The sequence below is a fragment of the Pterocles gutturalis genome, unplaced genomic scaffold (genome assembly GCF_000699245.1).
Source record: "Pterocles gutturalis isolate BGI_N339 unplaced genomic scaffold, ASM69924v1 scaffold9995, whole genome shotgun sequence".
In the NCBI taxonomy this organism is placed as follows: Eukaryota; Metazoa; Chordata; class Aves; order Pterocliformes; family Pteroclidae; genus Pterocles; species Pterocles gutturalis.
This window is the reverse complement of record NW_010138230.1, coordinates 18,847-46,684: the sequence shown is the minus strand read 5'-3', so window position 1 is coordinate 46,684 and position 27,838 is coordinate 18,847. Positions and strand designations below refer to the sequence as shown.

Genomic DNA, 27,838 nt, shown 5'->3' with positions numbered 1-27,838 from the left:
CCAGTCAGCATTTCAAACCTCTCTACATAAATGCCTGTTAGAGTAAAGTTAGTCATCTGAAGCTCTGACTAGTGGTCAACCTGGATGAAAATTCACATCAGACATCCTGAAGAATCCATCTTTGGTTATTCTTATATTGATATAAACTTCTTAAATTGATATATATACAGTGACAACAAGGTGATTAGGATTAAAAACACAAAACAGCTATCTTCTGCTCACTGAAGTCCTATAGAAAATCAGCCTCTTTTTTCTGAGATACTTTCTGGTTCATGATGGCAACACCAACCGCATGAAGATTGTCATGTCAATTGATGTATGATCTCATTTGTCTTCAGTGGTGTTATGCTCTGATTCAATCTTTTAGTGAGTTATAGGCTTTTGTGGTCCGGGTATTGACGAAATCTGCCTTCTTAAAGTCAGCCTTTGAAATAAAAGAAACAGAATAATGCGTTATCTTCAGTGAAGATTCTGCAAGTGAAGGGTGGGTTCTGCTGCCTAATAGCTAGATATGGAGCCATGGTAGGAGTCTAGGCAGAGTCCTCTGCAGTCAACACAGACAGAACAGACATCTCCCCGGTGTGACTACATTCAGTCTGAGATAGGTGCGATTAATCATTGGAGTTGCTCAATTCTCTCCACTGACTGCATGGGTAGCCTATTCTTCTAGCTCAGCTCTACAGACTCCTAACTCTTAGGTGACTCCCATCAGCTGAGATTAACCCTATCTGAACAGAGTAGAGGGCAGTGCCAAAATGACTCAGGATTTTATCAGTCTCATTTGATCAAGGGACTTCTGTTGCTTATTAGACTGACTTTTCAAAAATGTCCAGGCACTAGGTGGACTGCAGTTTTCAGTGCTATACCTGATATCTCTATGTGACCCGATTTGCACAAGAACAGCAAGTAATCAGCATTTTTTGAAACTCAGATCCAACAAATGTGTCTTATAGGCATATCCAAAGTACCAGTGACTTCAGAAAATTCATGCCATCAGTGATATTGCTGTACAGTAAAGTCAGGAATGTAGTTCCAAAAAGCCAGAGACAACAAAATCCAGTCAGAGTTCATATGGGTCCAGCACCCTTACTCTTGAATGCAGATTTCTGGTTTGTGGAGCAGTATACCGCCAAGTGTAATGCAAGACTGTTAAAGGATACTACACTACGTAATTTTTTTTGAGCAAATTTCAACAAAAAATCTACAAAAAGAAACAAGCTGACTAATAAATGCCAAGGGCTAGAGCTTGAAAAAATTGAATAGTTTTAGGTTATAGAGAATTTTAGGTGACAGAGGTTCTGAACAGCAAGACAAGAAGAAATGAAAACAGTTTGAAATGCAGGTTGAAGGTAGGTAGGTTGAAGTCAACCCAGCTGCGTGTTGAAAAAGCAGTCATAGAGCTTCAAAAGGAAAGAAACAAACTGGTTTGTTGGCTGATTCATACTGGTCATTTTTTGTTTGATTTTGACTGTGGCAGTAAAGGTTTGCCAACATCTTTCCCAGGCCCTAACTTTTTGTCTGAATATAGCAAACACCTGGACTCGCTGAGCATACAAACAACAAGGAGAATAAAACTGCTCTGGTTTTAAAGCAGGAAGCTGCCTCACCCTGCCTTTGCTTGTGCTGGCACCCTAGGCCCTTTGTGCAAGGCCGGTTCAGTCAGTGGCGGATGGACAACTGCTGTGCATCACTTCTCACCGTTTGAGACTTCTGTCAGGCAGCAACAATGCTTTTCATAAACTTTGCCAGTGGATGTAAAACCACAGAGGTAGAGAATATGAACACAGATGAGCAAAAATTAAGGGCATGAATTATTTGTGCAGGATTATGTAGAAGCAATAGAAACATCAAATCCTATCATAGGTTGTTTCTTAACAGTGCAGAAGCGTTAAGGGCCCCAGAGGACAAATGAGAGGGTTCTAGGTCTGAAAGGAGAGGTTAAATGTCTTTTGTCTAACCCATATCTTACCTTTTTGTAAGCACTGTGGAGGTCGGTATGTGACCACAAGGAGTAGAGGAGGACTGAAGCTGCCCTACTAGCTTTGCTGAACATATTACTGCAATTTTGTAAAAAGAATGATAAAACATGTTTAAAATCTCACTTCATAATCACAGTGCATGTGCAGACTTCAGCAAATGTAACCTCATAATGTTTTTTCTGTCTCTCTCTCTTTCCTCCTCAATGATGTTTTATTGCTCTTAAGGTATTCTGGCACATTTCATGCTGTCCTGACTACTGAAACAAATGTAACATACCTCCCTGCTTCACTCATTCTTCAAAATTAGACAGAAATTAAGTACTCTGTAGCCTTCATCTTAGAGCAGCTATCATACTGTTCATATTCAGTGAGGGAAAATACACCTCAGCATAACAAGAATTCAAAATGGTCTTTCCAGCAGGTAAAATCTCTAGTTAGTTAGATAGGATTTAAACTATTCAGAGCCTCATGAGGCTTCCTCTACTGAGATGACTTTCCTCTTTCATTTTGTAAAAAGAGAGGAAGGCAAATAGAATAATTATTCATATTCACAAAGCATTAATTATTCTCTTTTGATTAAACATTTGTTGCATGTGATTACACATTAAACAATTATTAAATGAAATTCAACATGTATTATCTAAAATGCCCCTTTATAAATAATTTTTAAGTACAGTTCTATCAGCTCTATAAAATGTATCTCTGCAGTTTTCTGCTAAAGATTATCAGGGACGTGTTACAAAGAACAGGAAATACAGAAACTTTTCGGGGACACATAAGATCTGATGGTCAGTCACTAAATATATTAGAATATAGATAATATTGTGCCGTCATCTTCAGAGGAACTATTTAAAATGCTGGGACATGGCAAATTTAGCTGTTGATGGAACAGAAGTTATGAGATTTTTCTGTATTTCCCAATATGTGTAATTCTATTCACATCACAGTCACTTGTTTAAGCTGTCCTGTACCCTAAGATGCAGTGTTTTTCCCTCGCAGGTGGCAGAGGTTGCAGTTTCTTTTTTCCCCAGGGAAAGGAAGAGGAGGGAAGGCTTCTTAACCACCTTACCTGTCATTCATGCTGATGGTAATAATCTTCGGTAGGCCATCAGCACTCAGAAGGAGCCGTGCATTGTGAGAACTGCTCTGTGTCAAGTTGTACAAGGTGTAGCAGATGGATGCTGTAGTTTCACAGACAATATCAGACTCCGGGACAGAATCAGGAAGTACTGAGACCAAATCAGGCAAAACTTCTCTAGCTGCAAGTTGGAAGAGAGACAAGCAACTCAATTATTAACAGGTGCAGACTTATCTAGGGGTCCTACAAAATCTTACTCCTCCCATTATCATCTACCATGGTGCTGTGTGCTCCCGCAACAGAGCATGGTTTCACACCTGCATTACATCCACACAATTTCAGTTAAGCTGCATCTGCCCTAAATCGGACAGTTTGTATTTTGCTTCTTATGCGCAATACATGAATATCTCCTGTACTGTAGTGAGGTCACTATGTGTATGCTAGCAGCAGGCTGCCACTTCCTGAGGAACCCTGCGTGTCCTGTAGGTAATCATGGGTGTAGTGATACACAACAGAGTGAGAAAGGGTGACTACCACACAATGGTTAGTGCTGCACTTGTCAGTGGCTGGCTATAGGGGGATGCACACACTCAACCTTCTGAGCCAGTGTGCAAGCCATTTACTTAAGATGAACATCATATTCTGAAGTCCATCCCTGCTCAAGAAACACCTCATCACTTTGACCACACTGGGTGTGACCCTACCAGCCAACCAAAGAGCAAACAGCAGCTCTGGACATAAGGGAATGGAGCATCTCACTTATGAGGAAAGGCTGAGGGAGCTGGGTCTCTTTAGCTTGGAAAAGAGGAGACTGAGGGGTGACCTAATCAATGTTTATAAATATGTAAAGGGTGAGTGTCAGGAGGATGGAGCCATGCTCTTCTCTGTGACATCTAGTGATAGGACAAGGGGCAATGGGTTCAAGCTGGAACATAGGAGGTTCCACTTGAATATGAGAAAAAACTTCTTCACGGTGAGGGTGACAGAGCACTGGAACAGGCTGCCCAGAGAGGTTGTGGAGTCTCCTTCTCTGGAGACATTCAAAGCCCGCCTGGATGCGTTCCTGTGTGATCTGATCTAGGTGTTCCTGCTCCGGCAGGGGGATTGGACTAGATGATCTTTCGAGGTCCCTTCCAATCTCTAACATTCTGTGATTCTGTGATTCTGTAACAGCAACTGAGTCCTACTGTATACTGTGAGATCTGTGCCGTGTGGACCACAGCTGATGGAGAAAATTACAGCAGTCAGCAAGAGCTCATAGCCAGCAGCTCCTTCTGCAAGGAGTAGCGCTGGGCACTAATTTGGGGCATTTTGGAAAGGAAGGATACAGTGTGAGGCCATATTGGCTATTCTCCCCTCCCTACCCAGTGTTTCACTTGGACAGAGTGCTTTGCTCTCCCTGAGTTCTGTTCATTCCTCCAGAGGGGTGTGTGACAAGGTTAATGTATATTGAGATTAAACTACATGCAATTTAGAAAAGGACCATTAAAACTGAATGAACCACCTTCTATGCTAAGTGTCAGTCAAAGCAATTATGTCTGACATGATAGTCCATTTTTTTTCTTACATTGGTAAATCAAGGAAGGCAATTTTCAGAACGTACATTTGGCAGTATCTTGAAAATGTCAGTTCAAACAGTGTTATTTTTTTCAAGTAAAATAGGAGATTTTCTGCTGCTTTTCAATACTTTTAGAGATGTTTTATATTGAATTTGTCTCAATTTGATATTGAGGGTTCATTTTGCTTGATAAATACAAACATTTTTATTTAGGAAAGAGTATGCCCTTCCACATGTTTTCCTTTGGCCAAAATCATTTGTAGAATTTGACCTGAATTCACATATGTTTTCAGTCAATCAAAAAGAACACCTTTTCATGGAGAAAAGTTCACTTGAAATTCCCCCAGTTCTCTCTACAATCAGTAAAGCAAGACTGTGAACATGCAAGAGGAAGTACCTTGCTCCAAAGCTTCATGCTATTTTGTCTTTCCCACATTCTGTCATAAATTGTTTTTGCTGATGAAATACCAACTTCTCCTCAGCTTAATTCCTGCTCTTTCTGGGGGATTCACCACTGTAATTTTTAACACCATATGGATTATCCGATTGAAATCAGCCCATATTATAATGTTTTCATTAATAGGGAATGTTCTCTAAGGATTAAACAGTGCCCAAGAGACTCTTCTGCAGAATTCTGGAGGTTAATCTGCCCCATGAACAGCTGTATGCCTGTAATTTCCCCTTCCACCTTTGGTGGGAACACAGAAAAGGACAACAAATGATGTGAATTAATTTTATCCTATACATTAAATCGAAATGAGAGTACTCAGAATAGAAATGGCTTCTGATGTGAAAACAATGACAACATTTTAGAAATAAAGTCCTCTAAAAGGAGTGAACTATTTTCTCTATAGCATCTTCTGGCTTCCATTTTCAAAAAGCTTATGCAAGAAAACTGTGTGAGCTGCAAGCTTCCAAAGCTTTGTACCTAAAAGAAGAAAACATGATCTTTGCTAGAGGAATTAGAGATGTTCTATGATTTCTCACTAAGGATTACATAGCTATGGCAGCACAGAACCCAGCACTCACCTTCCTTTACCCTATTTTAAGCAGAAGAAAAACTCCCTCTCCAAATCTGGGTAGATTCTACTTCCATTATGTATTTTTTGAAAGTAACATCAATGGAAGTATCTGATGAGGAATACACAATTTAGAGAAAACTTGAGGTTAGATTAGATTAGATTAGGCAAAACTCTTTATTTTCAACCCTGTAAAATGACTGCAAGTACCTGACCTGGAAATCTACTGAATCCACATATCAGTTTCTTTGTGTATTTTTTAAAGAAGGAAAGTTCAAGGTAAAGAGAGCAGAGAAAGAAAGCCCAAGAGACAATGTTAGTCTTTGCTCACCTATATCACTTTGCAGAGAGGTGTTGCGAGATAAGTTCCTGAGCAGTGAGACTGCTGTCTTCTTTACTGTCGGGTGGCTTACATGCAGCATATTTCGAATACTTGGAAGGCCATTTGCCTTCTGAACAACAGTCCGCGCCACTGCAAATGGCATCTGTTATAAGGCATGTGGCAATAGCGTGTCATTACCATGAATGCATAGCCTCATAAAAAAGCACACCAGGTTATCTACATCAATTTAAAATATTTAAAATAGTTTAAATCCAGAGCTACATATAAGTTGCAACAAAAAGAAGTTTCGAGCCTTCTTTCTCCCACATGCTCTCTGGCCAGTTGCTCAGACAGAGGTCATTAGTTTCTTCACCACAAAAGTAATCTGTGGTTGTGTCAGAGCCTTCTTCTCCCCACAGTACTGATTATGTTCCACAAAACCACTTTTTTAGTGCTTTTAACATCTACTCATCCCTCATTGTGCAATGAATTACCAAATTCCACATGTGGAGGTGTGCACAGAGTGAGAAGAAGCAGTCCCTGTATTTGTCAAGCAGAAAATAGCTGCGTTGCTGGTTATGACTTTCCCTTCGATGTTCTTTGATCTCCTTGATCATGTCTGTGAGCTAGTGACTCCTCAGTCACTGGTGCACATGTTGCACTGCAGCTCTGAACTCTACGCATTCACATTAAGAATTAAATGACAAGAAAAAAGAAAAAATCTGACTTACTGGTCCAGTGCCAGCTGTGAGGTTCTGAAGAGCTCCCAGAGATGCTTCCTGGGTATAGTTTCTGGTACTCTTTGCTATTAAGGAGAGATATATCCTAATCAGTGTGGAATGCCAGAGCGATTCAACACCTCTGGGATTGCTCTTTTCCTCAGGTAGTGGGGTGTCCTGCTGCTTCTAAACATGTAAACAGATCAAGCCTTTAGAAACAGTGACCTTATATGACTTAAAGCATCACAAGCTAAACTAGTCATTTTGTAACTCTCTATGACCAGATTATTTGCAGATTGTCAAGCTGTGAACTCAAATAACAACGTGTCAAATTTCAATATTTATTTATACTGGTCACTCCATCCAAAAAGAGGAGATAGGTATGGGGGAAGCTGCTTCTCATATCCCAGTAACTGACACTAGGGGCCGAGGCCAAGGAGAAACAGAAATGTCCAGATAGAGTTGTACTGCGGATGGAATGGGAGAAGGCAGAATACACTCCAGCAAAACCAACAGATGGGGAAGAGTCATCAAGCCTTTTCTTTCACTTTCACCCTCTCCTTATACCTGTTTTCTCTCCAACAATTCCCAGTTGCAAGAATATTTGTGATTTGTACCACATGGCATCAAAAGAAGAGGTCTTGAAATAGCCCAAAAGCCAGTAAGTCATGGAAATGGCAAGTCCCCTTCTGCTGGTTTCATTGGTGAAACCATCACAATGCCCACTCATTCGTAGGGCTCTTGCACAATTGCTGTACGTGGTACAGATACCACTTAGATCCATCAGAGGGGATGAAACTGAGTGGCAGTATTCCTCAACTAATGAAACAGTGAATTGCTATGTCGTTTCCACCATCATCAGCTGAACAAGATAATGAGTGTTAGGAAAGGCTATCAATAAATTTGTATTTTTTTGGCAAGTAAGTGTCGCACTACCAGACACATCAATAACAGATTGTTAAATAGATTACAGCTTTATTCTCCAGAAGTTGCTACAACTGATTAACAAAATGAGATGTAACTAAACATGTGCTTTACCTCTTTTACTTTTCTGCTCCGTGTTCCAAAACAGCCCGGTGTTTTATCACTGCTAGAAGTATTTCTTCTTTGTATATATATGCTCTGGGCATAGCTCTCAGGGAGCTCTATCTCTAGCTGGTAGGAAAGATTGTGAAGAATGCACACACAGTTCTCTGTGGCCTAAAATAACAAAAGAATAGAAATCTTGAAAGCTTTGGCATGCATTGAAGGGACGTGTACAGACATGGGAAGAACTTTCATTTTTGGATCTTCAGCAACTAACTGCAGAGCTTCTAATGGTTTACAGAAGAGCTAGTCTTCATGCCAGTGATCCATAAGACTGCATTTACACTGATAAATTAAACATGCCCTGGGATGTTCCTGAGCACTGAGGCCAACTGGCACACAGGGCTTGCATTCAGAGTGGGGTGCATGCCTGTTGGAAATGGTCCTGGGTCGTTATAATTCCTGAATTGTGCCTGGGAATTGTTTGGGCGAGTGCTATTTGGCACAGATCAGATGTGTGCCAAGGAATGTTTAAGGTCTTAAGAGTAAAGATGATCATGTACACACCTCACCATCAGTGGAAAGGAAAGCTTTGTATCTTTCCTAAGGAGGAAGCACTTTTCTGGGGTAGCAGGATTTTTAAAATTAGATTAGATGTGCCTTTCTGGGCATGACCAAGGTCAGGTCTACAGTTTCTGAGTGATGAGTCTAGTGGCAAATAGCTTTATTACCAGTTCCTCCTATTTTGAAAGTAAAAAAGAAATGAGCGGTTTTAAGACAAAATGCATCAGGGAGCTCTTGGCACAAGTGTAATGTGCTGGATTCTCCCTGAAGCTAATGGCACTGAATACAGGGAGATGGAGAAGCTCAAGTAACTAATCCTAGAATAGGGCTATAAACATGCAGTAATTGCTGCTACACAGCACAAGTTATAGCAGGCACTCCAGAAGTGCCTCACAGGCTGTGGCTAACCTTCTCATAAGTGATGGCTGGTCTTCTCAGCCAACTTCACCCAGCTAAAACAAAAGCATCTAGACTAAGCAAGGTTCAGGAAAAAAACTTAGGAAAATGAATCCCATTCTAAATGATACAAGCTCATTAATTACACTGCCATCCAAAGGGATTTGGGTTCTTCATTTCCTAAGGGGTGCATAGCACTAAATATGCATGAAAGTAACCAGAATGATTTTTTAAGCTTCTAGCTAGCTAGCTTCCTGAGACAACTAAAAAGCTAATGTCTGACTCTTCAGGTTTTTCAGTAGCTCTGAAAGGTGAGATTTTATGTCACTTTTTAAAAAAAGACATGTTTCTGGCTCTCTCTGGTGATTCTGCAAATGTTCTCTCAATGCTAAGGTATGTTATCTTTTACATTGCAGGATAAAAATACTTCAAAAAGCTTCTTCCTGGACTTTCATCTTTGGTGGCAGCTCTAAAAGCCCTGGAAATAAGTAAGTTTGGCAGTTAAATCACAACGGTTTCTGAAAATTGGTTTCTGAACAAACAAACAAACAAAAAGTCTTCTTAGCAATTTCCCTTAGGAGAAGAGCTTTTATCTTAAAGAATACCTTGTCATTAGGCTCATGGTCTGCAATAGTTCCTTGAATATAGTACACCAGGGAATCAATCAAGCCGTCGCATTCTCTCATCTTTTTCCTTCCTTCTGGGCCGGCAGAGCTCATGTTTCTGTGCAGGAAGAAATTCACTGGTGAGAAGAGATATAGTCAAAGATATTTCCTTGTGCCCCTCTGACAAACTTTTCCAGCTAAATCTTAAAGATACTGAAGTTAAGGCTGACTGCTTCCTTTCTGCAGAGCTGTAAGACAATCTGAGCCTCAGGCAAGTAAAACTTTCACTTCAGCACACTCACAGAGAAAAACAAATACTTCAGAAAAACAAACTGTTGTGTTTGTATTGATAAAGTAAGACCTGGCTCAAATCTTCATCTCAAAGTTGAATTAATCCTTTATAAACAGTCAAAAAAACCTGGACTTTTTTCCAGTATTCCATTTTTTAGTTATATTTTTAATATTTAGGACAGTAGCTATATTAAAATATCAGAGGAAGGATACCTGTAAATATTTCCATGCACACAAAAGTCCTTTAGCATTTACCTACACCAAACCAGTTCTTGATCCAAGATGGCCCATCAACAGACACATTCTGAGAGTTTTAGTAACATTTGTACACTAACACATAAAGATAACCAATGTCATCTGTGGGACAAAATTCATATGGCAATTGATGTGCTGGTGGAAATGCTCCAAGAGGTGCTAGTGGGCAGGAGAGGACACGAACAGAGCTGAGCTGGTAGATCAGAGCAGCAGCCCAGCCCTGCCATGGGGTGAGAGGCTGAGGGGATGAACCGTGATGCCGCTGCCACTGCCATCGCTGCCAGACCAGCAGTGTGAGAAAAGGAAGAGGAAAAAATACTGCGTACTCAGCCAATTCCCAGCTTCCCAGAGAAGGTGTTGGCATCTAAGGAGAAATAATCTGAAGCTGCTAGAAGCTGCTCAGTCAGAGAGGGAAATGCCAGATGCCTTCTGCTCTTCTACCACACCGGCTCAGACACTGCCCTGCATACTTTCTGCTTCCTCCAGACCCGAAGGAAGCCACCACTTGCCTGGCTTTCAAGTAACATTTTTCATGCTTTGTGGTAACCAAAGTACAGCTTAGAAATGAATTATGAAAGTGATTTAAAAACTCTTGAAAAAACCAAACACATACTTATTGCTTGAAGTCTGGCTCTAAATAAGCTACTGATTTCCAGGGAAGTGACAACACTTACAGTTTTCGGGTATAATTATTTTTACAACTGAACAAACTCTGAACTATGGAATGCTGGAATTATAAACCTAGGCCTCATTGTTTTGGACTCCTGCAGCTCTGCTGGCCAAAAGACTGCACGTCGTATCACATTCCAGCTTCTTTGTTTGAAATGACATTAAATACAACGCAGTGGTAGCATCCATCACAAACAGAGGGGCATGGTCCTTTAGATAGTTTCAGGGTGTTTATTTTGCATGCTTACTTTACCCACTGGAAATTACAAGGGTTTAAAATTTTATTCATGACAAAGACAGTAAGGTACAGCTTTAAACTTTCTTGTGGCTTGTAATTGTAAAATGCTCATAGCTTTTTAAAAGCTGCCAACGCAGTTCTTCTTTTTCCCCCTGGAAAGTACATATTCGGATTAAGTACTAATGCATTGTAATTATACTTTTACTTTAGGACATGCTGTTAACAATATCCCTATTTATGAGTTCATTTATTCACGTATGGAATTATATATCACAGAATTAACATTCGGATTGCTCATTATGGTCTACCATAGGCAACACTTGGGAATTTAATTTTACCTAAATATGTCACATTTGAGGCATGTCATCCTTTCATATGTTTAAGGTTATGCTGACAGAAATGTACATGCTACAGCTCTTCTAACACATAGCAAAAATAGTTTCTGAGGCACATGGACTAAAAATACTATTAAAAGATAAGTGTGGAATTTCCCTTGCCAAAGACACTTCAGCTGATACAGCATTTCATTTTGTCACAGTAGGCTATTCTAAAAATCCCTGAACTTTTGACAACTACGATTATGCTCAATGACTGCAAGGAGAAGCCATCACCTGTCCTTGCTGTCTAGCAGGAATATAATAGAATTATCGCAGAATGATTCGGGTTGGAAGGGATCTTAAAGATCATCAAGTTCCAACCCCCCTGCCATGGGCAGGGACACCTCCCACTAGAGGAGGTTGCTCAGAGCCTCATCCAGCCTGTGTCTGTGTGTGTGCCTGGACACGTGGTCGCTCCATTCTCCACGTTTCTCTGTTTCCTTATTGCCACAGTGTGCTGCAACTGGCCCAATTACAGTTGTAACCACCTCACTCTGAATAGGGTCAGAGTTGATCTGAAGGCAGAGAAGAGCATTTCAGATGAAACCTTAGTTGACAGTTTAAGTTTGTTTGCTAATTGAAGCTTGAGAAATTACTGGAAAAAATAAACATTATTAGATTGGGAAGAAATAAATGTTTCTGAGAATTGTCACAGAAACATAAAAAAAAAAAAGTGACATTTTGCTTAGAAAATTGTAAAACTGACTTCATCTTGGCTTCCAAAAACTTGAGGTTCCTGACAACTGGAACACCTCCCTCTGAGCTCAGGAGTTGGACTGTCTTGCACTTGAACTTCTGGAGGCCTTGAAATACTCAGTGCTTGGGCAATTGCTACAGTTGGGCTGGCCCAGTATTGTGGCTTTGTGGCAACTCCCATGGTGAGACTTCAGGGCTACCCAGAAGTCTTAAAAATCTGCTGTGCAAGTTTGTTTTATTGGCATTTCATCAGAAGTACACTGAGATAAATACATCTGTGATAAAAAGGATCAGCTGGAGTCAAGATCAAGAGTCTTCTTATTGAAAAACTCTTCTGCTGTGCAGTTCCTGATACCTCTACCCTGCATTGGAATTGAACCATTGGGAGAACGCAGCATGGCGAGAATGCAGCCTTAAGGAGATTGCTGCTTGTAGGGATGCTTCTCCTTTGAATGACTTAGAACTTATGTTTTAGGATCATCTAACTATTAAAAATCTCTGGCTTCTGGCATGGTTAAATATGCTAATCCTGGTGACATACCCAAACTAAACAACATGCTAACATGGATGCATTGTATATATCTATGTCCCTCATTTATCTCATCCCGTATTTGCTGCTTTTGTTCTCTCTTGCACTGATGCACAGTGTAACTATATCTGTAACTGAAATAGCTGTTTACCTGTGTTCCTGTGGCATCTGTGAAGGATCATCTAATTCCCTATTGGCAAATATTGCTTTGATCCAGAGATGTGAGGTAGATACAAAGAAATGTAACACAGTAAAGTCAAGTGTGATTTTGAAAGAAACAGGCTAATAATGTATGTTCGGTTAGATTGCAAATGGCACCAAATGAAAGGGATACTCCCTTTAAGCCAGCACTGAGTCAAGCTCTGGCCAAATACGTTGGAAAAGGGTTTTGTGCTGCTGTGAATGATCCACACAACTGATAAGAAGAGGGCTTTTGCTCCTGGGTCTCATTCTGCTAGAACTAGCAATTTGAATTTAACTCAATTATGTGATAACAATTTCCTGAAGTAGTTTGGGAAATTGTATTCCCTTCGTGCCTTACACAGCAAAAGGGAGAGAAAGGTATTGGGGGGATCTACTTATTAACTACAGGTGCCAGGTTGCAAGCTGCTTGCTGGAAATAACAAAATTACTTTCAGAAATTGGGGGAGCAGATAAAACTGGAGACAAGAGAAGATAAGAATGGATGGAAATAAACTTCAAGGAATGGCAATGCTATGCAAGAGGCCTTGGTTCAAAGACTTGTTATCATCAGTCATTTGTTTTACATTCTCTCTTAGAAGCTTCCAGTATGAAATTGAGCTGTGATTACGCTTTTCTACACACAGTGAAAGCTTTGGCTTCACTTCACTCCAGAGCAGATGGAAGTAAATGTTTATGCAGCCTCCTGGTCTGAAGTACAATGATACTACTTCTTCCAACTACAGCTTTACACCATCCTTGTGGGTCACTGTGTATTTCACTAAGAGTTTAAAAGGGAGCTGGGAGAGACAAAGGGTGAAAAATAATCAAGAAAAAGGAAGCATTACATTTATTTTACTGTCTGGGCAACCAGCAACAGAGAAGTTAGCTGACTTTTCTGGAGATAGTTGTCTAGAAAGTTTTGAAGAATTAGGATACATAGGGCCAAAGGACACTCCAGTTACAGAGCAATTAAAAAGGAGGACTCTGTAATGACATATGGCAGTTGTGATCACTAGCTGGAACACTTATATGAGATGTTTTGCAGGAGGAAATGTGACCACTGAATATAAATTTTGTAAAGTTCAGCATTACAGAACTTTTGAGAACAGGTATTTCAAGGGAAAAATGGAGCAAGATCATTATCAGCTTTCAATGTATAATACAGACAGCCTTCTACTAAGCCTTCCTTTTAATCAGAGGAAGAGTCATGCCAGAAATTCACTTATGTATATAAATAATATTCAAAATCATAAATTCTGCATGCTGTTGTCATCTTACCCTTTCAGACTCAGAGAAGGAGTATGGAGGAGGAGGCTAAGTATCTTGGAGATTCCTACCCATTTGTATTAGGACTGGAGACAGAACTATTATGTGTACGACTTTCAGGCCAAGAAAAAGTGACTTTACCTTTAAAATCCAACAAGACTTGCCTGCAAAAGTCTGTAATACTCCTCTAGATAATTTAATATACCAATTTTACTTGCTCAGCTTGTTATCAGGCAACCAGCGAAGTCTTTTGATTTGGCTTATTCTGCCTGTTTAGAGCACAGTACTTATAATTGTATTTCAGGACTGAACAATACCATTATTTATTCTAACTGCTAATTCAGGATCGTGTGGTGTACACAGCTTCTTTTTAGTATATTAAGTTTTGTGACCCAGGATTTCTGTAACACTGTGTGAGAAGCAAAGCTTTAAGATAAATTACAGACCTAGAGAATGGGATTAACAAATCCTTCTAACTTCAGACTTCCTTATCAGTGCTGCGTACACTGACACAGGCAGATGAAAGTCAGGACTCCACAATACTTCTGGCAATAACTGGTTCGCAGAATGGGGAGTGTTCTAGTCATTCACGCATTCCAGTGTTAACATCTGCAATATTAACTGCTAGATGTGTATTCACTTCTCCTCCTGAAATTCTGTCAAAGAGGCTGAAGAGAGCTTCAGTTTACTAGCTGGTAACCATGTGGCACAGTGCGTACACCCATGTCAGATGACAGTGTTAGATTTGGACTGTGTGCATCCCTGTCAGTCAATAAGTGTATGTAAATTCTTGAAAAGAAGTTTTGGCATTCTCCTGTAGCCAAGTACAGTACTATGCATAACGTATTGCACATCAAAGTACTATTTTTACCCTGTAATAGAAGCTGCAGGCTATAGACTTTATCAACATGCACAACAAACATGTTAGTATTACAAAAGGGAAGATTAATTACAGATTTATATTCTGCCAAATTTATATACTCTCTAAACTTCTTCACTAGTAACATCACTCCCTCTGTGCACAGTTTTTTTATTTTTTGGTGTGCTCTTCTTTTAGTTTTCAGCAATTCTTTGTGCAGATATTTTTTTTTTTTAAATTAATAAACAAGGAAGGAGTACTTCTAGTGACATAATTTGGGAAGTGCATTAATTTACAATAAAGAGAAGCAAACTTATTCATCTTACAAATTTTGGCTATTTGGTGTTTACAACTATATCTCCACCAATTAAAAAAAAAGGAAACACAAGCCTTCTTAGGCATTGTGGGTTTCTAGAGAATGCACATTCCAAACGACAGTCAGATTGCAAGTCCTCTCTATCAAGTGACCAGAAAGAAGGATGAATTTGTAGGGGGTGCTGAAGAACAACAACAAAGTTTCAAACAAATTAGATGGAAGATAGTCCATGCAGTAGTCCTTAGACCAGTCCAAACAGGACAAGATGTTAAAAAATGTGCTCTACACTGCAGCCAAGGAGAATGGCCCTACCTGGAGCCTCTGTCAAAAAGCACCAGGGGAGACTCGAGGTTGACCCCTGGGGTTTTGGAGCCGGGGATACAGAGCCCTCTGTACTCCAACGGAAAAAGAGACATTAGCAGCATATGAAGGAGTACGAGCTGCTTTGGAAGTGATTTATACGGAACCACAGCTCCTCCTGGCACCCTGACTGCCAGTGCTGGGCTGCGTGTTCAAAGGGAAGGTCCCCTCTACACGTCATGCAACTGATGCTATGTGGAGTAAGTGGGTCACACTGATCACACAATGAGCTCAAACAGGGAGCCCCAGTCATCCCAAAATTTTGGAAGTGATCACAAATTGACCAGAAGATAAAGATTTCAGAATGTCAGCAAAGGAGGAGGTGATGTGTGCTGAAGAGGCCCCACTGTATAATGAACTGTCAGGTAATGAAAAGCAGTATGCCCTTTTCACTAATAGGTCCTGTTGCCTTGCAGGAAAATATCTAAGGTAAAAAGCTGTTGTGTGGAGTCCTACACAAAGAGTTGTGGAAGGTGCTGAAAAAGAAGATGAATCAAATCAGGTCAATCAAATCAGTTCACACAGGGGAAAGCCATCCAGCTGGCTTCAGACATTGCTAAACAAGAAAAGTGGGCAGTGCTCTATCTCTATACTGACTCGTGAATGGTGACAAATGCCTTGTGTGGGTGGTTACAGCAATAGAAGTAGAGCAACTGGCAGTTCAGAGGTATATCCATCTGGGCTGCCCTGTTGTGGCAAGACATTGCTGCCCAGACAGAACAGCTAATTGTAAAGGTATGTCACATAGATGCTCATATACCCAAAAGCTGGGCTACTGGAGAATATTAAAACAAACAGCAGGTGGATCAGGCTGCTAAGACTAAAGTATCTCAGGTAGATCTGGACTGGTAACATAAGGGTGAGAAATTTTTAGCTCTCTGGGCCCATGACGCTTCAGGCCATCAAAAAAACCAGATGCAACATATAGATGGACTTGTGATCAAGAGGTAGATTTAACCATGGACAGTATTGCACAGGTTATCCATGAATGTGAAACTACTGCTGCAGTTAAGCAAGCCAAGTGGTTAAAACCTCTCTGGTATGGAGCTTGTTAGTTAAAATATAAATATGGGGAGGCTTGATTACACCCCACTCCCACAAACCTGCTACAGCAAGCACTACATGTTCACAATGGTGGAAACAACCATTGGATGATTGGAAACATATGCCGTGCCCCATGCCACTGCCCAAAACACTATTCTGAGCCTTGAAAAGCAAGACTTGTGGTGGCATGGCACCCCAAAAATAACTGAGTCAGACAACAGGACTCATTTCTGAAACAATCTCATAGACACTTGGGCCAAAGAAAATAGCACTGAGTGGGTGTACCACATCCCCTATCATGCACCAGCTTCTGAAAAAATCAAACAATACAATGTACTACTAAAGTCTACACTATAAGCAATGAATGGTAGAACTTTCAAAAACTGATATACACATTTAGCATAAGCCACCTGGTTAGTCAACACTAGGAGATCTGCCAATGGAGCTGGCCCTGCCCAATCAGAATTTTTACATACTGTAGAAGGTGATAAAGTCCCTATAGTGCATATCAAGACTATGCCGGGAAGACAGTCTGGGTTATTCCTGCCACAAGTCAAGGTAAACCCATTCATGGGATTGCTTTTGCTCGAGGACCTGGGTGCACTTAGTGGGTGATGTAGAAGAATGGAGAATTACAATGTGTACCACAAGTGGATTTGATGTTGGGTGAAAGTAGCCAATTAATTAAGTTGTATAATGTTAATTGCTGTAGAACCCTGCTATTTCATATTATGATTGCTATGTTTGCTATATATTATCCTAATGATATTATGTTAAGTATCACCTAGGTTAGTGAAGAATGAACTTCGATGGAACCAAGACTGATGTCCAGCAACTTCCAGGAGATCAACATCCTCAACCTGCAGACTGTGGACATGGACTGTACCAAAAACACCACCTACGAATTCCAGATGCAGCATGCAACAGAGACTATACACCATCTGCTGCATCCATCATCATGGACTCTGACAATTGAGTGAAGTCCACATCATTTTTCCTGCCTTGAAAGACTGTCATGGCAGATGAAACCCAAAATCACAGACTAAATGAACTCAATGAAAATTTTGGAAGGAAGGTCCATAGACTAAGGGAACAACGTCTGTGTGCATATGTCAAAGGACAGCAAAACTGGTAGAACCTGAGCATAACATAAATGGTATAAAATAAGGGGTGGAGAATATCCTGGGTTTGGTTGGGGCAGAGTTAACTTTCTTCATAGTAGCTAGTAAGAGGCTATGTTTTGGAATTCTGCTGAGAAGGTGGCTGAGAACATACTGATGTTTATAGTTGTTGCCAGAACTGTCAAGGACTTTCTAGCTTCTCATATTTTCCAGTGTGTGCAGGTGTGGGAGAAGCTGGGAGGGAGCATATCCGCAATTACTGGCTTAGGATTCAACCTCAGATTTAGGATTGAAGCTCAAACTGGACAATAATATACTCCATATCATGCACGCCATGCTCAGTATATAGATGAGGATCTGTCCAGAAGTTCTCTCTCTCTCTGACTCTTAGGCTCTTATCTTTTTTCTGGGAGTGCAGTTTCAGGGCTCTCTCTGCTCCAGGATCATTAGCTGGGAACAGGCTGAGCCTTGGTCATCAGGTGGTAAGCGGTTGCACTGTATGTCACTCATTTGTATATTTGTACATTTTTGTATATTTGTATATTCATATTTGTATATTTGTATATTGTTACTACTATTATTAAGTTATTATTATCATTATTATTTTCAGTTTTATTGCAGTTCAGTTATTAAATTGTTTTTTCAACCCATGAGTCTCTTTTCCCTTTACCCCTTTAATTCTTTTCCCCATTGCCAGGAGGGGGGGAGTGTGAGCAAGCAGCTGCGTCATATTCACAGCCGGGTGGGTCAAACCGTGACAATTCTAAGCCTCATTAAAAACTATTCTCTGCTAGAAAGTATGTTGGCAATCCTGCAGATCAACTTTACCTGCGGATTTTCAAGCCCTTCTTGTTCTCCTCTCAGTTATAAATTTTAGTGTTCAAGCTTTTAAAAGTGAGAAGGACTAGAATATGTACATCATATTTTTAAAATAGGTAATGTATCTATGGGCATCTAGATAAGGGCAGTTTGAGAGACCTCACTAAGGCTGCAAAGCTAACTGCGTCTCTGGAGCAGCTCCACTCACTGACCTTCTGTACAGAGTAAGGTATGTTCAGAATCAACTTTAATTTAATTTAGAGCAACTCAGCTGCTCGTTGTTCATCACATATCAAGTCATGTCAAGTTGCTCCAAAAAGCTCAGAAAGACTGAGAATGAGAATGATCTTGTGCCCCCATAGGCTGGCTCATTGTGAAGAGATGGTTCCAGAGTCCAAATGCAGGAGAAGAGCAGGTCATACCACCACAGACTGGCACAGATAACAACCAGACTGGTTTCTGTACACATGCAGCTTGGGCTAATTCATATAAGAAAAGGCAGCCTGCTTCATTTCATAGACAACACCACTAGCATTAGCTAGAGAGATTTTATTATGGGTAGTTAATGTTTCTTTGTGTTTGCTTTTGAGCCGTCAGACTAAATAAAAGTTAATTATTACTTAGAGATGAAGTTAATTAGTAGTTAGTGGGCTGACAGGAGTTCCTGCAAAAAAAGGTACTCTATTGTTGAGTATTTTGTATAGCTAACAATTCATTTCTCCTCTGAAACGACCCATGAGTCAGATACAGAGCTGTTTACACAGTAAAAATTCATGCAATACAGACACAACTATTCTGCTGTAGGATGTTAGCAAAACAGATACATGTATGGCACAACTAGGCAGCTTTCCAGCATCTACATTTCAAAGTTAATTCCCTGTACTTTCTAAAGAAGAGTTTAAAACTCAAGCCATGCCTTTGTACTCATATGTTACTCATTCATTATATTTCAAACTATGTCCTTTCATGCATTTTTGAATGTGTAAACAAAAGACATGTATCTCTAGCACTCATATTTGTATTTATTTAGCATGCAATGACTTGGAGTTCACAAACACAAAGGGCTACATTTTTATGGACTGTTATTTTTAAAGGTGTTTTTATTAAAGATGTGACTCTCACATTTCAGTCATTTAGGGGTGTGTTTACTGAGTCAGCCGTTGGTGTAGGAGCTGCTACTATGTTCATGAGGCTATTAGCCGATTGCAGTAATAAATACACAACTCCAAATCTATTCATCCACCCCATGGCTGCAGCCTGGCCTCATTTTACTTGAATTTGTGTGAAAAGTTGGACAGGGCTTACTTGGTTTAAAAAATGTCTTTTTCCTGATTTAGGTTAAGTAATTTTCAAATTTTTTCTAATCAGTTTATCTATAGAGATTGTGATACATCAAAGCAAGGATCTTTGCCAGCAGCTGAAAAGTGAACACTGCTTGTAAGTACCATGTCCCCTTTCTGAGTCATCTATTTAGATGAGAAGTGATTATGGCTCGAGATTAACTCTATGTATTTAACCAAAGGGTCCCTGGAAATGCTACTGAATATAACTGTGAGTTGTGGTTTATATGACAAGTAGAGAAAAAGAGTGACTTGGCCACTGCTGAGCATGTTCTGCTTACTACCCAAAGGACTGCTCCCGCGCCTGGTAAAGCTGGTAGGACTCAGCAGGTATTACAGCAGGTGAGCAGAATTTACTCAACACAAATGACAGAAAACTCTGTCGTTCCATTAATACTTAATGTTGCTGTAGGTGAAGATGACTTGCTCAGTCTGTAGAAAGAAAATTCTGGTATACAAGCACCTCAGTTGTCCCATGGATGGATCTATGACACCAGAACTAATCCTTCACACACGTTAGTCTTTTGGTAGCCCATAAGGCACTTACAGGGCTATACAACAGTAAAGCCCAAAGAAAGGAAATTGTGAAAGAAAGCTGGCAACTTTGTGGTGCTAACACTCCTGGGTGTCTGAAACAGAGCCTGTGCTCAATGGACCTGCCCACAATGAATTATCCACTGTAAACAGAATTACCACTGCTTGTATAAAACATACATGGCAGCAAATTCCGTTGAGGCTACCCTGAAATAGTGATACGTGAATATATTGGATTTTCTCTATTCTTCATAGAAAGCTAGTTTCTTGTTTACATAGAATCAAATTCTTTAATTGGAGGTATGAGATGATAAAAATCTTATTGCCTATAACTGTGTTTTGCTCCAACACAAACAAGAAACTGTGTTTCAAATAAATAAACCTTACTGCTTTACCTGCTATACCCTTCACAAGGTTTGTCACTGTTACTTTTAAACAAATACAATCATAAATCTGTTCTGCCGGACAGAAGTATAGACACACACTCAAGCTATATATAAGTGTCTTAATTATTTTGAGTGTGTAGAGTAGGAAGGAAAAAAAGATGCAGGCATATTTTTATGTGATGCCAGTGGATAGTCTCTTCTTACGCTTCATATATTTTAGAAATTAAAATGAAGCAGGAATTGTTTATGAAAAAGATATAAACAAAGTGGTTATAAATTATTCCTATATGGGTCAAAGAACTTCATAATCCTATGAAAGTGTCACTCTTGTATTTGTATCAGCAGACCATACAACTTTAGACCTAGGCTTTAAAAGTCACCCTGCTATACATCCACTAGAGCACTGTTCTCCCCAAGGGGTGTACAAGACAGTCCATTAGGGTGTGAGAAGAAAATATTTCTGTACCATTAATGAATAAAATTTTTAAAAAGTGTTTATTTCATCTTTATATCATCCTTTTCAATTTCTGTTTTATGACTGTTTTATAATGTACATAATAGTAGTACAGTAGTACGTGTATTTAATTTATAAATAAATAAATATACATGTACTGAGGGAGTCTTCTCTAAAGTTTTTTACTCATAGGGGTGTATGATCAAAAAGTTTTGGAGACCACTGCACTGGAGTCTTAAAATGACTTGAAAAGGCTCACACAGTTTTGAAGTTTCTTTTAAGTTACTGTTACTTCTTCTCCAGTGCTAATTTGTAATACTATTCCTACAACTGTTTTAAAAAGCTTTTTTGTTATTACTGCTATTATCATCAGTCAGGGTCTAATTTTTTACATCATACTAACATCTGTTTTTCAGTGAAGGCTCTCTTTGACTTCAATGCACCTATGCACTGCAACCAGGCCTCTGATTACTATCTTCTGTTATGAATACATTTAGTCTGTGGAGTACCCATCAAATGAATATATAGGAGCCTTAAAAAGAAAGTTGTTTTCATTGTGTTGAGCAGTAATTCTTCTCGTCTGATATGCATGAGACCATATTTCAAAAGATGACCTGCATGAAAACTCTTCTCTTAGGGTCTTCAAAGTTCAAAGCAAGAAAGAAAATAAGGTGCAGCCTGTTTTACCATCACTATTGTTTTGGGTACTTGTAGACTGAGTGCTCACCTCAAGCATCCTGTGGCATTGTAGAAGATATCAGGGTCAGATAAAACACTTGACTTTGGGTAATCTCGATCTGGCCAGCCCGAGTAAGGGATGAGAACAGCTTCAGTCAGTGTTTGCAGGGCTTCTCTAATCAACAAGTTCTTCAGCTGGTCATTGGAAGACAAATTCCACAACAAACCTGCAATATCCAAGATAAAATCAGACTAGCAAAAAGAGTCCCCCACAGTTTGAAAGATCTAATCTCAAACTCCTTGAAGTTAATGAGCGAAGGAGCCTGCCTGGCACTTGATATCCTGAAGAGGAGCAGAAGGAGGAGATAAGAGTTCATCAGCCCTGATCTGAGGACATGAAAATGGGTGAAAAAAAGGAGCACAGTTATCCATGTAACTAAAGTCAGGTCTCTGCATAGTCAGTCTAATACCCAGTTGAGAAGTTGGGCAGTTTTCCATGGCTTTGCATGTGCATTGCCCATCTGCAGGAATCATATTCTCCATCACCAAAGTAACACAAGCTAAACAGAACTAACAGCAATGATGACAATGATCATTCTGCACACTTCCAGGGAGGAATTACTCGCTTCTGGATGCAGGACTAGTTTCACTTCCAAATACCGAGTAAAGACCAATGAGGAGGAGAATAAACTTGCATGCAAAGGGGGTAGATGGGAGGTACAGAGAGTGAGGTTACAGATCTTTGGAAATCTGCTGGAAGACAGGAGACTCCCACTATCAAGCTTCTCTAACACTTGATAGCAAAATTCCTCACAGGAGGGAAAGCTGTTAAACAGTAGTTGACCATTACTGTCCAGATATCTGTCACTAGACAAATCATTAAGTAACACTAAACAACTTGTCTACTCACAATCTCCAAACACCAAAACAAATCTCAAATATAATCTTGTATGATTAATTAGCTTTGCTTATGTTCTATTCCACCATATGACAATTCTTTTTAAAGTACTCTTCCCCTGGAAAAAGACACGTATTTCTGCTTTTCACTACAAAGGCATTCGTTGTTCCCCCAGCTTGCTGCTCTAAGTTTCACAGACCTCCTCCTCCAAACACTGGCAGAGTATTAGTGAACGTTCCTTTCATCAGTTCACAACAACAACAACAAAAAAGTTTCTTTTGTATCTCCTTACACTTTGAATTTAATTACAGCCATTGTGAGCAGCAGTAAAATCAAAACAAAAGCCAGTCAGAAGCAGCCCATTTCTTCTTCTGGGATCAGCTCTTCAACCTCTGAATTAGGGGATAAAAGGAAGAATGTACTTTCCTGAAGGATAAGTAAGACTCATAGGAAATCAGACATGCAGTCCAAAGGGCAAGGGTAAGGGAAGCAAGTTAAGACAAAATGGCACAAATGCAAGGGCACAAGGACAGAAGATCACATTAAAAGGCACAAGTGCATTCTGAATTACAGACAGATACCTAGAACAGAATTGTCAGAACAGAATTTGAGATGTTACTCACATTGTAAATTTCCATCAAAAATCCTACCTTTACCCACAGACACTGTCTCAATGCATTCAGAAGGATTCTTTCAGTGGCATTCTGGGTGCGAATGAATTTGTTCACGTTAGAAAATGTCTTTAGGAGTGGGCTCTTTCCTTGCAGCTACGCTATAATGTATTCATAGGGGAATAGTTTTTGCTTAGACGGTTATTTGGGAAAATGGGTAGGGTCTCCTTTTAAATTCATGTTTCTTTTAATTACAGTTCTGTTTGTGCTGTAATCTTCCTTGCAGGAAAAAAATTTCTTTCATTTCTTAGATTTGTGCTGCATGATAACAAGATCAAAAGGTTAGATACTCCCTGAAGGCTCATGTGGCTTGCCTTCAAAAGCCAGTCTTTTTTTGTTTTTTCACACCACAGCCATTTTATTTTCTGTTCCTCAGTATGCTCTCCAAATACTACAAAATGCCATTCCTGTCTTGGCTCCTGCATTGTCTCCAAGTGACATTCTCTCCTACTCTTCAGGAGTAACCTCATTCCTTTCCTAAGAGATTTGCAAGAAGTTTGTCTGTATGTTAGACAAAGGACAGAGCCTATGGTTCCTTTACTTTACTTGTATCAATGATCTTATAAAGCTAGCAAATTCAGTCAATGTGATCTTAAGGAGGTCTCATTCTCCCTAAGAAGAGGTCATATAAGCACAGAAATTGCACAGAGAAACTGGGTAGGTATTTTCTGCATGTGGACCGGAGGCAAACTGGTCCACAGCAGCTTTCAAACCACTGTCATAAGCACAAAACCACTTTGGTGGGGGTACTGGTTTGGTGCATTTTGTGTGTTCTCCTGGGATGCACAGACTGTAAGGCAGGACATAGCACTTGCCGTAATCAGCATTTATTTCCACACACTTTCATTGTTTTCAGTCTTTTCATGGGACAATACAAGGCACACTGCAGGGCTGTGCTCAGACTGTATTCCTCAGCCTAGGTCTTGGCCTGCATCTGCATTTCTGGTATGCCTTTGGGAGTATATGCAAAGTGATGAGCAGCGGCAGGTTCTTATATGTGGTGAAATCAATACGAGGGAGTCACATTTTTGATCTTGGGAGAGCTTTTTCCTGCTTTCCTGTTATTTGCTTTTTAGTTCCTCTCTGCAGAGTGAGAGAGAAAGAAAGATGAGGGAGGGCCAGTACAACAGGTCAGAAGAAAAGATAGGCCATCAAAATATTATTTGAGAATATATGATATGGCTTAATATTAGGCAAGCATTTGTCTGTATTAATACTGCTGGTACTAATAAGCCTGTGACCTTAAAGATAGGCTTCTAAGGCTGAGATGTACTTATCTCATGTGCACAAGTATTAGATCATATTTCTGACAGGTAATGAAGTACAGTATGAGAAAACTTCCATGACTCAGAGTTTTAACTTCCTTCTTTCCAAGAACTTCCTTATCTTCCTGTATTTTTGTCAGGTGGAGTGCTTTGGTACCATGCTTTCCACACAGCAGCAGAAACAAAAAGCTTTCCTCTGCTGAGCTTAGACATCTTTATCAATGAACATCACATGCTTTCGATCCTTGGCCAGGAGTCTTTCACCATAGTACAGTTTGGTATTATCAGGTACTAAGATTATTTTACTAATCTCTTATGGGGGAAGACATTCAGCTAATTATCATATCACACATTTGGAAGTCTCTAATTTAGAGTGAAAGTAGGCAAGGAATAAGTGTGACATGGAAAGACAGATGGGCTTCTCATGCTGACTAGGTGGAAGCCCAAAGGTTCTGCTTTAACCTTTTCCTGGAAGTGTTACAACACTGCAGTGTGATTGCATGCACAGCTACGATATTCTAGTCCTGTATTCTATTCCTACTAGTACTGTAGGAAGCCAAAGGCAACACAAGAGGAGAAACAAAACTTGTAGGTAAGCCATCAGTCAGACAGAGAAACTGTTTCTCAGCTGGGTTTAACCATTTTGGTGGACAGGCGCTCAGAGGTTTGCACTGTGCTTGGAAAGGCTTATGTTGCAGCCCTTCTCAGGCTACACAGTAGACTTGTACAGGACAGTAATTCCAGTGTTTCCTAGATATCACTGTACATGACAAGATCATCTGGAAGCACTGACCTTAGTAAGCATATGCTTAACAGTGACTGTCTACCTCCTGTCTGCAGCCTGCTCCTTGCCTGCCTTTGAAGTGTGGGCTGGGAAAGAAAGTGCCTGGAACCAAAGTTAATATTCTCATAGAAATTAGTTCAACTAGGCTGCCCTCTGCCCTGTGGGCTCCTTGCAGCTTGCTAGGGAGCTGGAAGAATTCCTCAAGTGATGGCAAACTGTATGCTCTAGTGCCATTTTCACCAAGGGAGCCAGTGTGCTTCCTCCTGACTACACATTTGGTCTTGAACAAAGAAAGAAATACTTCTATTTTCCTGTATTTTTAAACCCATCCCTTGCAGTTGATAGACATGAAAGTATATCAGAATATTTTACTTTATGCAAACTGCAACATCCTGCTCAATATTGCTTAAATATTTTGTTGGTGTCTTGTATGTTTCATAAGTAAATATTAATGTTCAATGACAGCAGTAATTGCAGAAAGAAGGTGTCCCTTCATCCATTTTCACACTGGGGAAGGGGAAGACAGTAATATTCACAATATCCGTATGAGTTATCCTGCACAAACAGGTAAAGCTCTTGTCAGAAATTATGAAATTGCTAGCAAGAAAAGAGCACTTTCTGGCCACGGTACCATTATTTTCACTGCTTCCCTCACTGGTGTGTAATAGTACTGAGAGACAACACACTATGCAATAAATTACCAAGTGGCCCAATTCTGCATCTGATGAATGTGGAAAACTTGAAAACATTTTAATGTTGCAGAGCTGTAGAACTGAGCCAAAAGAGCCAACAATACAAAGCTTTGTTCTCCAGCTTAGGGAGACCAATATTTCAAAGGCTTAAAAGAATGCAGAATTACAGAAGGTCACAACACGCCTTTGCTTCAAGGCAGGGCTGGTTGACACCTTTTGTATCTTTTCAAGCACTGTTATTTTAATAGCTTGTGTTCCTGGTATCTTTAAAAATCACTTGAAATAAATCCCCATTCATTTATTCATAATGTTTTCTTCAATTTATAAAATATAAGCCTGCTCTTCCTTTGAATGCTAACTAGAATGAGTGTGTGCCATAAGCTGCTGACTTCCTGAGACACACTGTGGTCAAACAGGAGTGCAGGGACTAAATGGTGGGCATTTCTTAACTGTCTGCTGCAAAGTCAACAGGGCAGTAACAACAGGTTTCTTTGTGGGTAATAGTGGACATTTCCTCCCACCATTCCTTCTGCTACATTGATGTACAACATCACCTTCTATCCATAGCACCTAACAGTTCCATGGGACAGCCTTCAACAAGGAGCTCTCAGTATGCACTGGCAGCATAGTGTCAAAAAGTGAGGGCTGAGCTGGTGTGTAAGTAGCAGGTATTAATTATGGTCCTAGGCACCTCTGGGACTGCTCTGATCACTGCTTACCAAAATGGTTCTACAGAATTTGCTATTTGGAGCCTCACTTTCTGTCCTGGAGTATCTAGGAACTTAAGCTTCCTGCAAACAAATAGATTCATGTAATTTCTGAAGAAGTTGCAGTTCCTAGTCTCTTCTTACTGTCTTAAAGACTGGTCTTGAGTAAGAACCTTGGGATTTCACTCTAAGGGCAGAGCTTAGAGTAGGTGACAATGTTCTTGTATTTAGTCACTAACCATTGACCTAAGTAAACAATCATGTACCTCCCGCTGTAAGCTTGTGCGCTACTTAAAGTGCTTCATGCTTGACTGCACAGAAAACACTACCTGTTATTTGCTTTTTAGTCTCCACATCCCTTGTGTGTTGGAGTAGGCGGAGCAAGAGTGGGATCCCTTTCTGCTCTGACACCTCCAGTTTGTTGTCATTGTCCTCAAACACCAAGTTTCTCAGAGCACCACATGCTGCCCGCTGAATGTCCTCATTCCGAATGTCAAGAAGCTGTAAAAGTTTGGGTATACCACCAAGTGAGTAAACCTGTGAGCAAAACAAAACACAGCAGAGAATAATTAGATACTATAAACGACAAACTCCACAATCCCCTCCCCAGCAAACCTTTAAATAGTTATAAGGACTTTTTTCATTTGCTCCTATTTGAAAGATTTGAAGCACAGATCATTAATCATTTGGGCACAACTGTTAACTTCTGGGCTTTCATATGAGTCATAGTTAAAATCCACAGCTAAGGGAGGCATCATATTTAATAATTTATGTGAGAGAATGAAACTAAATCTCTTCCAGCTTTGCTGCAGATTTGTACTCTCTCACAAGACATTTAATTGCTCTGTATTTTAGATTTCATTTCAGTGAAATGGATATTTGAGATTTAACTCTGGAACACTTATAAATTGCTTTGAGATTTCTGTATGTAAAATGTTCCTGATGTGCCAAGTTTGCTTTTTTTTCTCAGCAGCCAGCCTGATGGAAAGTCAATCTTTTTTCCTGTTAACTTTTGTGCATGTATTGAAAATATATTAAATAAGAATACATTTTACTTAGTACTTCTTCTCTGTGACATACTGAGAAAAAAATAGTAAACTGGTAAACTTCAAAATGTAGACCATCAAACACTGTAAACTA

At 39.9% G+C, this 27,838-nt stretch overlaps 1 protein-coding gene across 1 annotated transcript in view; it reads right to left on the bottom strand.

Moving 5' to 3' along the window:
- Positions 1-355: 355 nt before the first annotated feature.
- Positions 356-27,838, bottom strand: part of PKP2 (plakophilin 2) — a 39,019-nt gene continuing 11,536 nt past the window's right edge. The window contains exons 4-12 of the mRNA XM_010082910.1: positions 27,028-27,235; positions 21,731-21,908; positions 9,267-9,384; positions 7,714-7,875; positions 6,688-6,861; positions 5,966-6,119; positions 3,049-3,238; positions 1,970-2,057; positions 356-424 (exon numbers count right to left, since the gene is read on the bottom strand). Of these exons, the coding sequence (XP_010081212.1) occupies positions 356-424; positions 1,970-2,057; positions 3,049-3,238; positions 5,966-6,119; positions 6,688-6,861; positions 7,714-7,875; positions 9,267-9,384; positions 21,731-21,908; positions 27,028-27,235 (1,341 nt within the window). The remainder of the gene's footprint in view (positions 425-1,969; positions 2,058-3,048; positions 3,239-5,965; positions 6,120-6,687; positions 6,862-7,713; positions 7,876-9,266; positions 9,385-21,730; positions 21,909-27,027; positions 27,236-27,838) is intronic.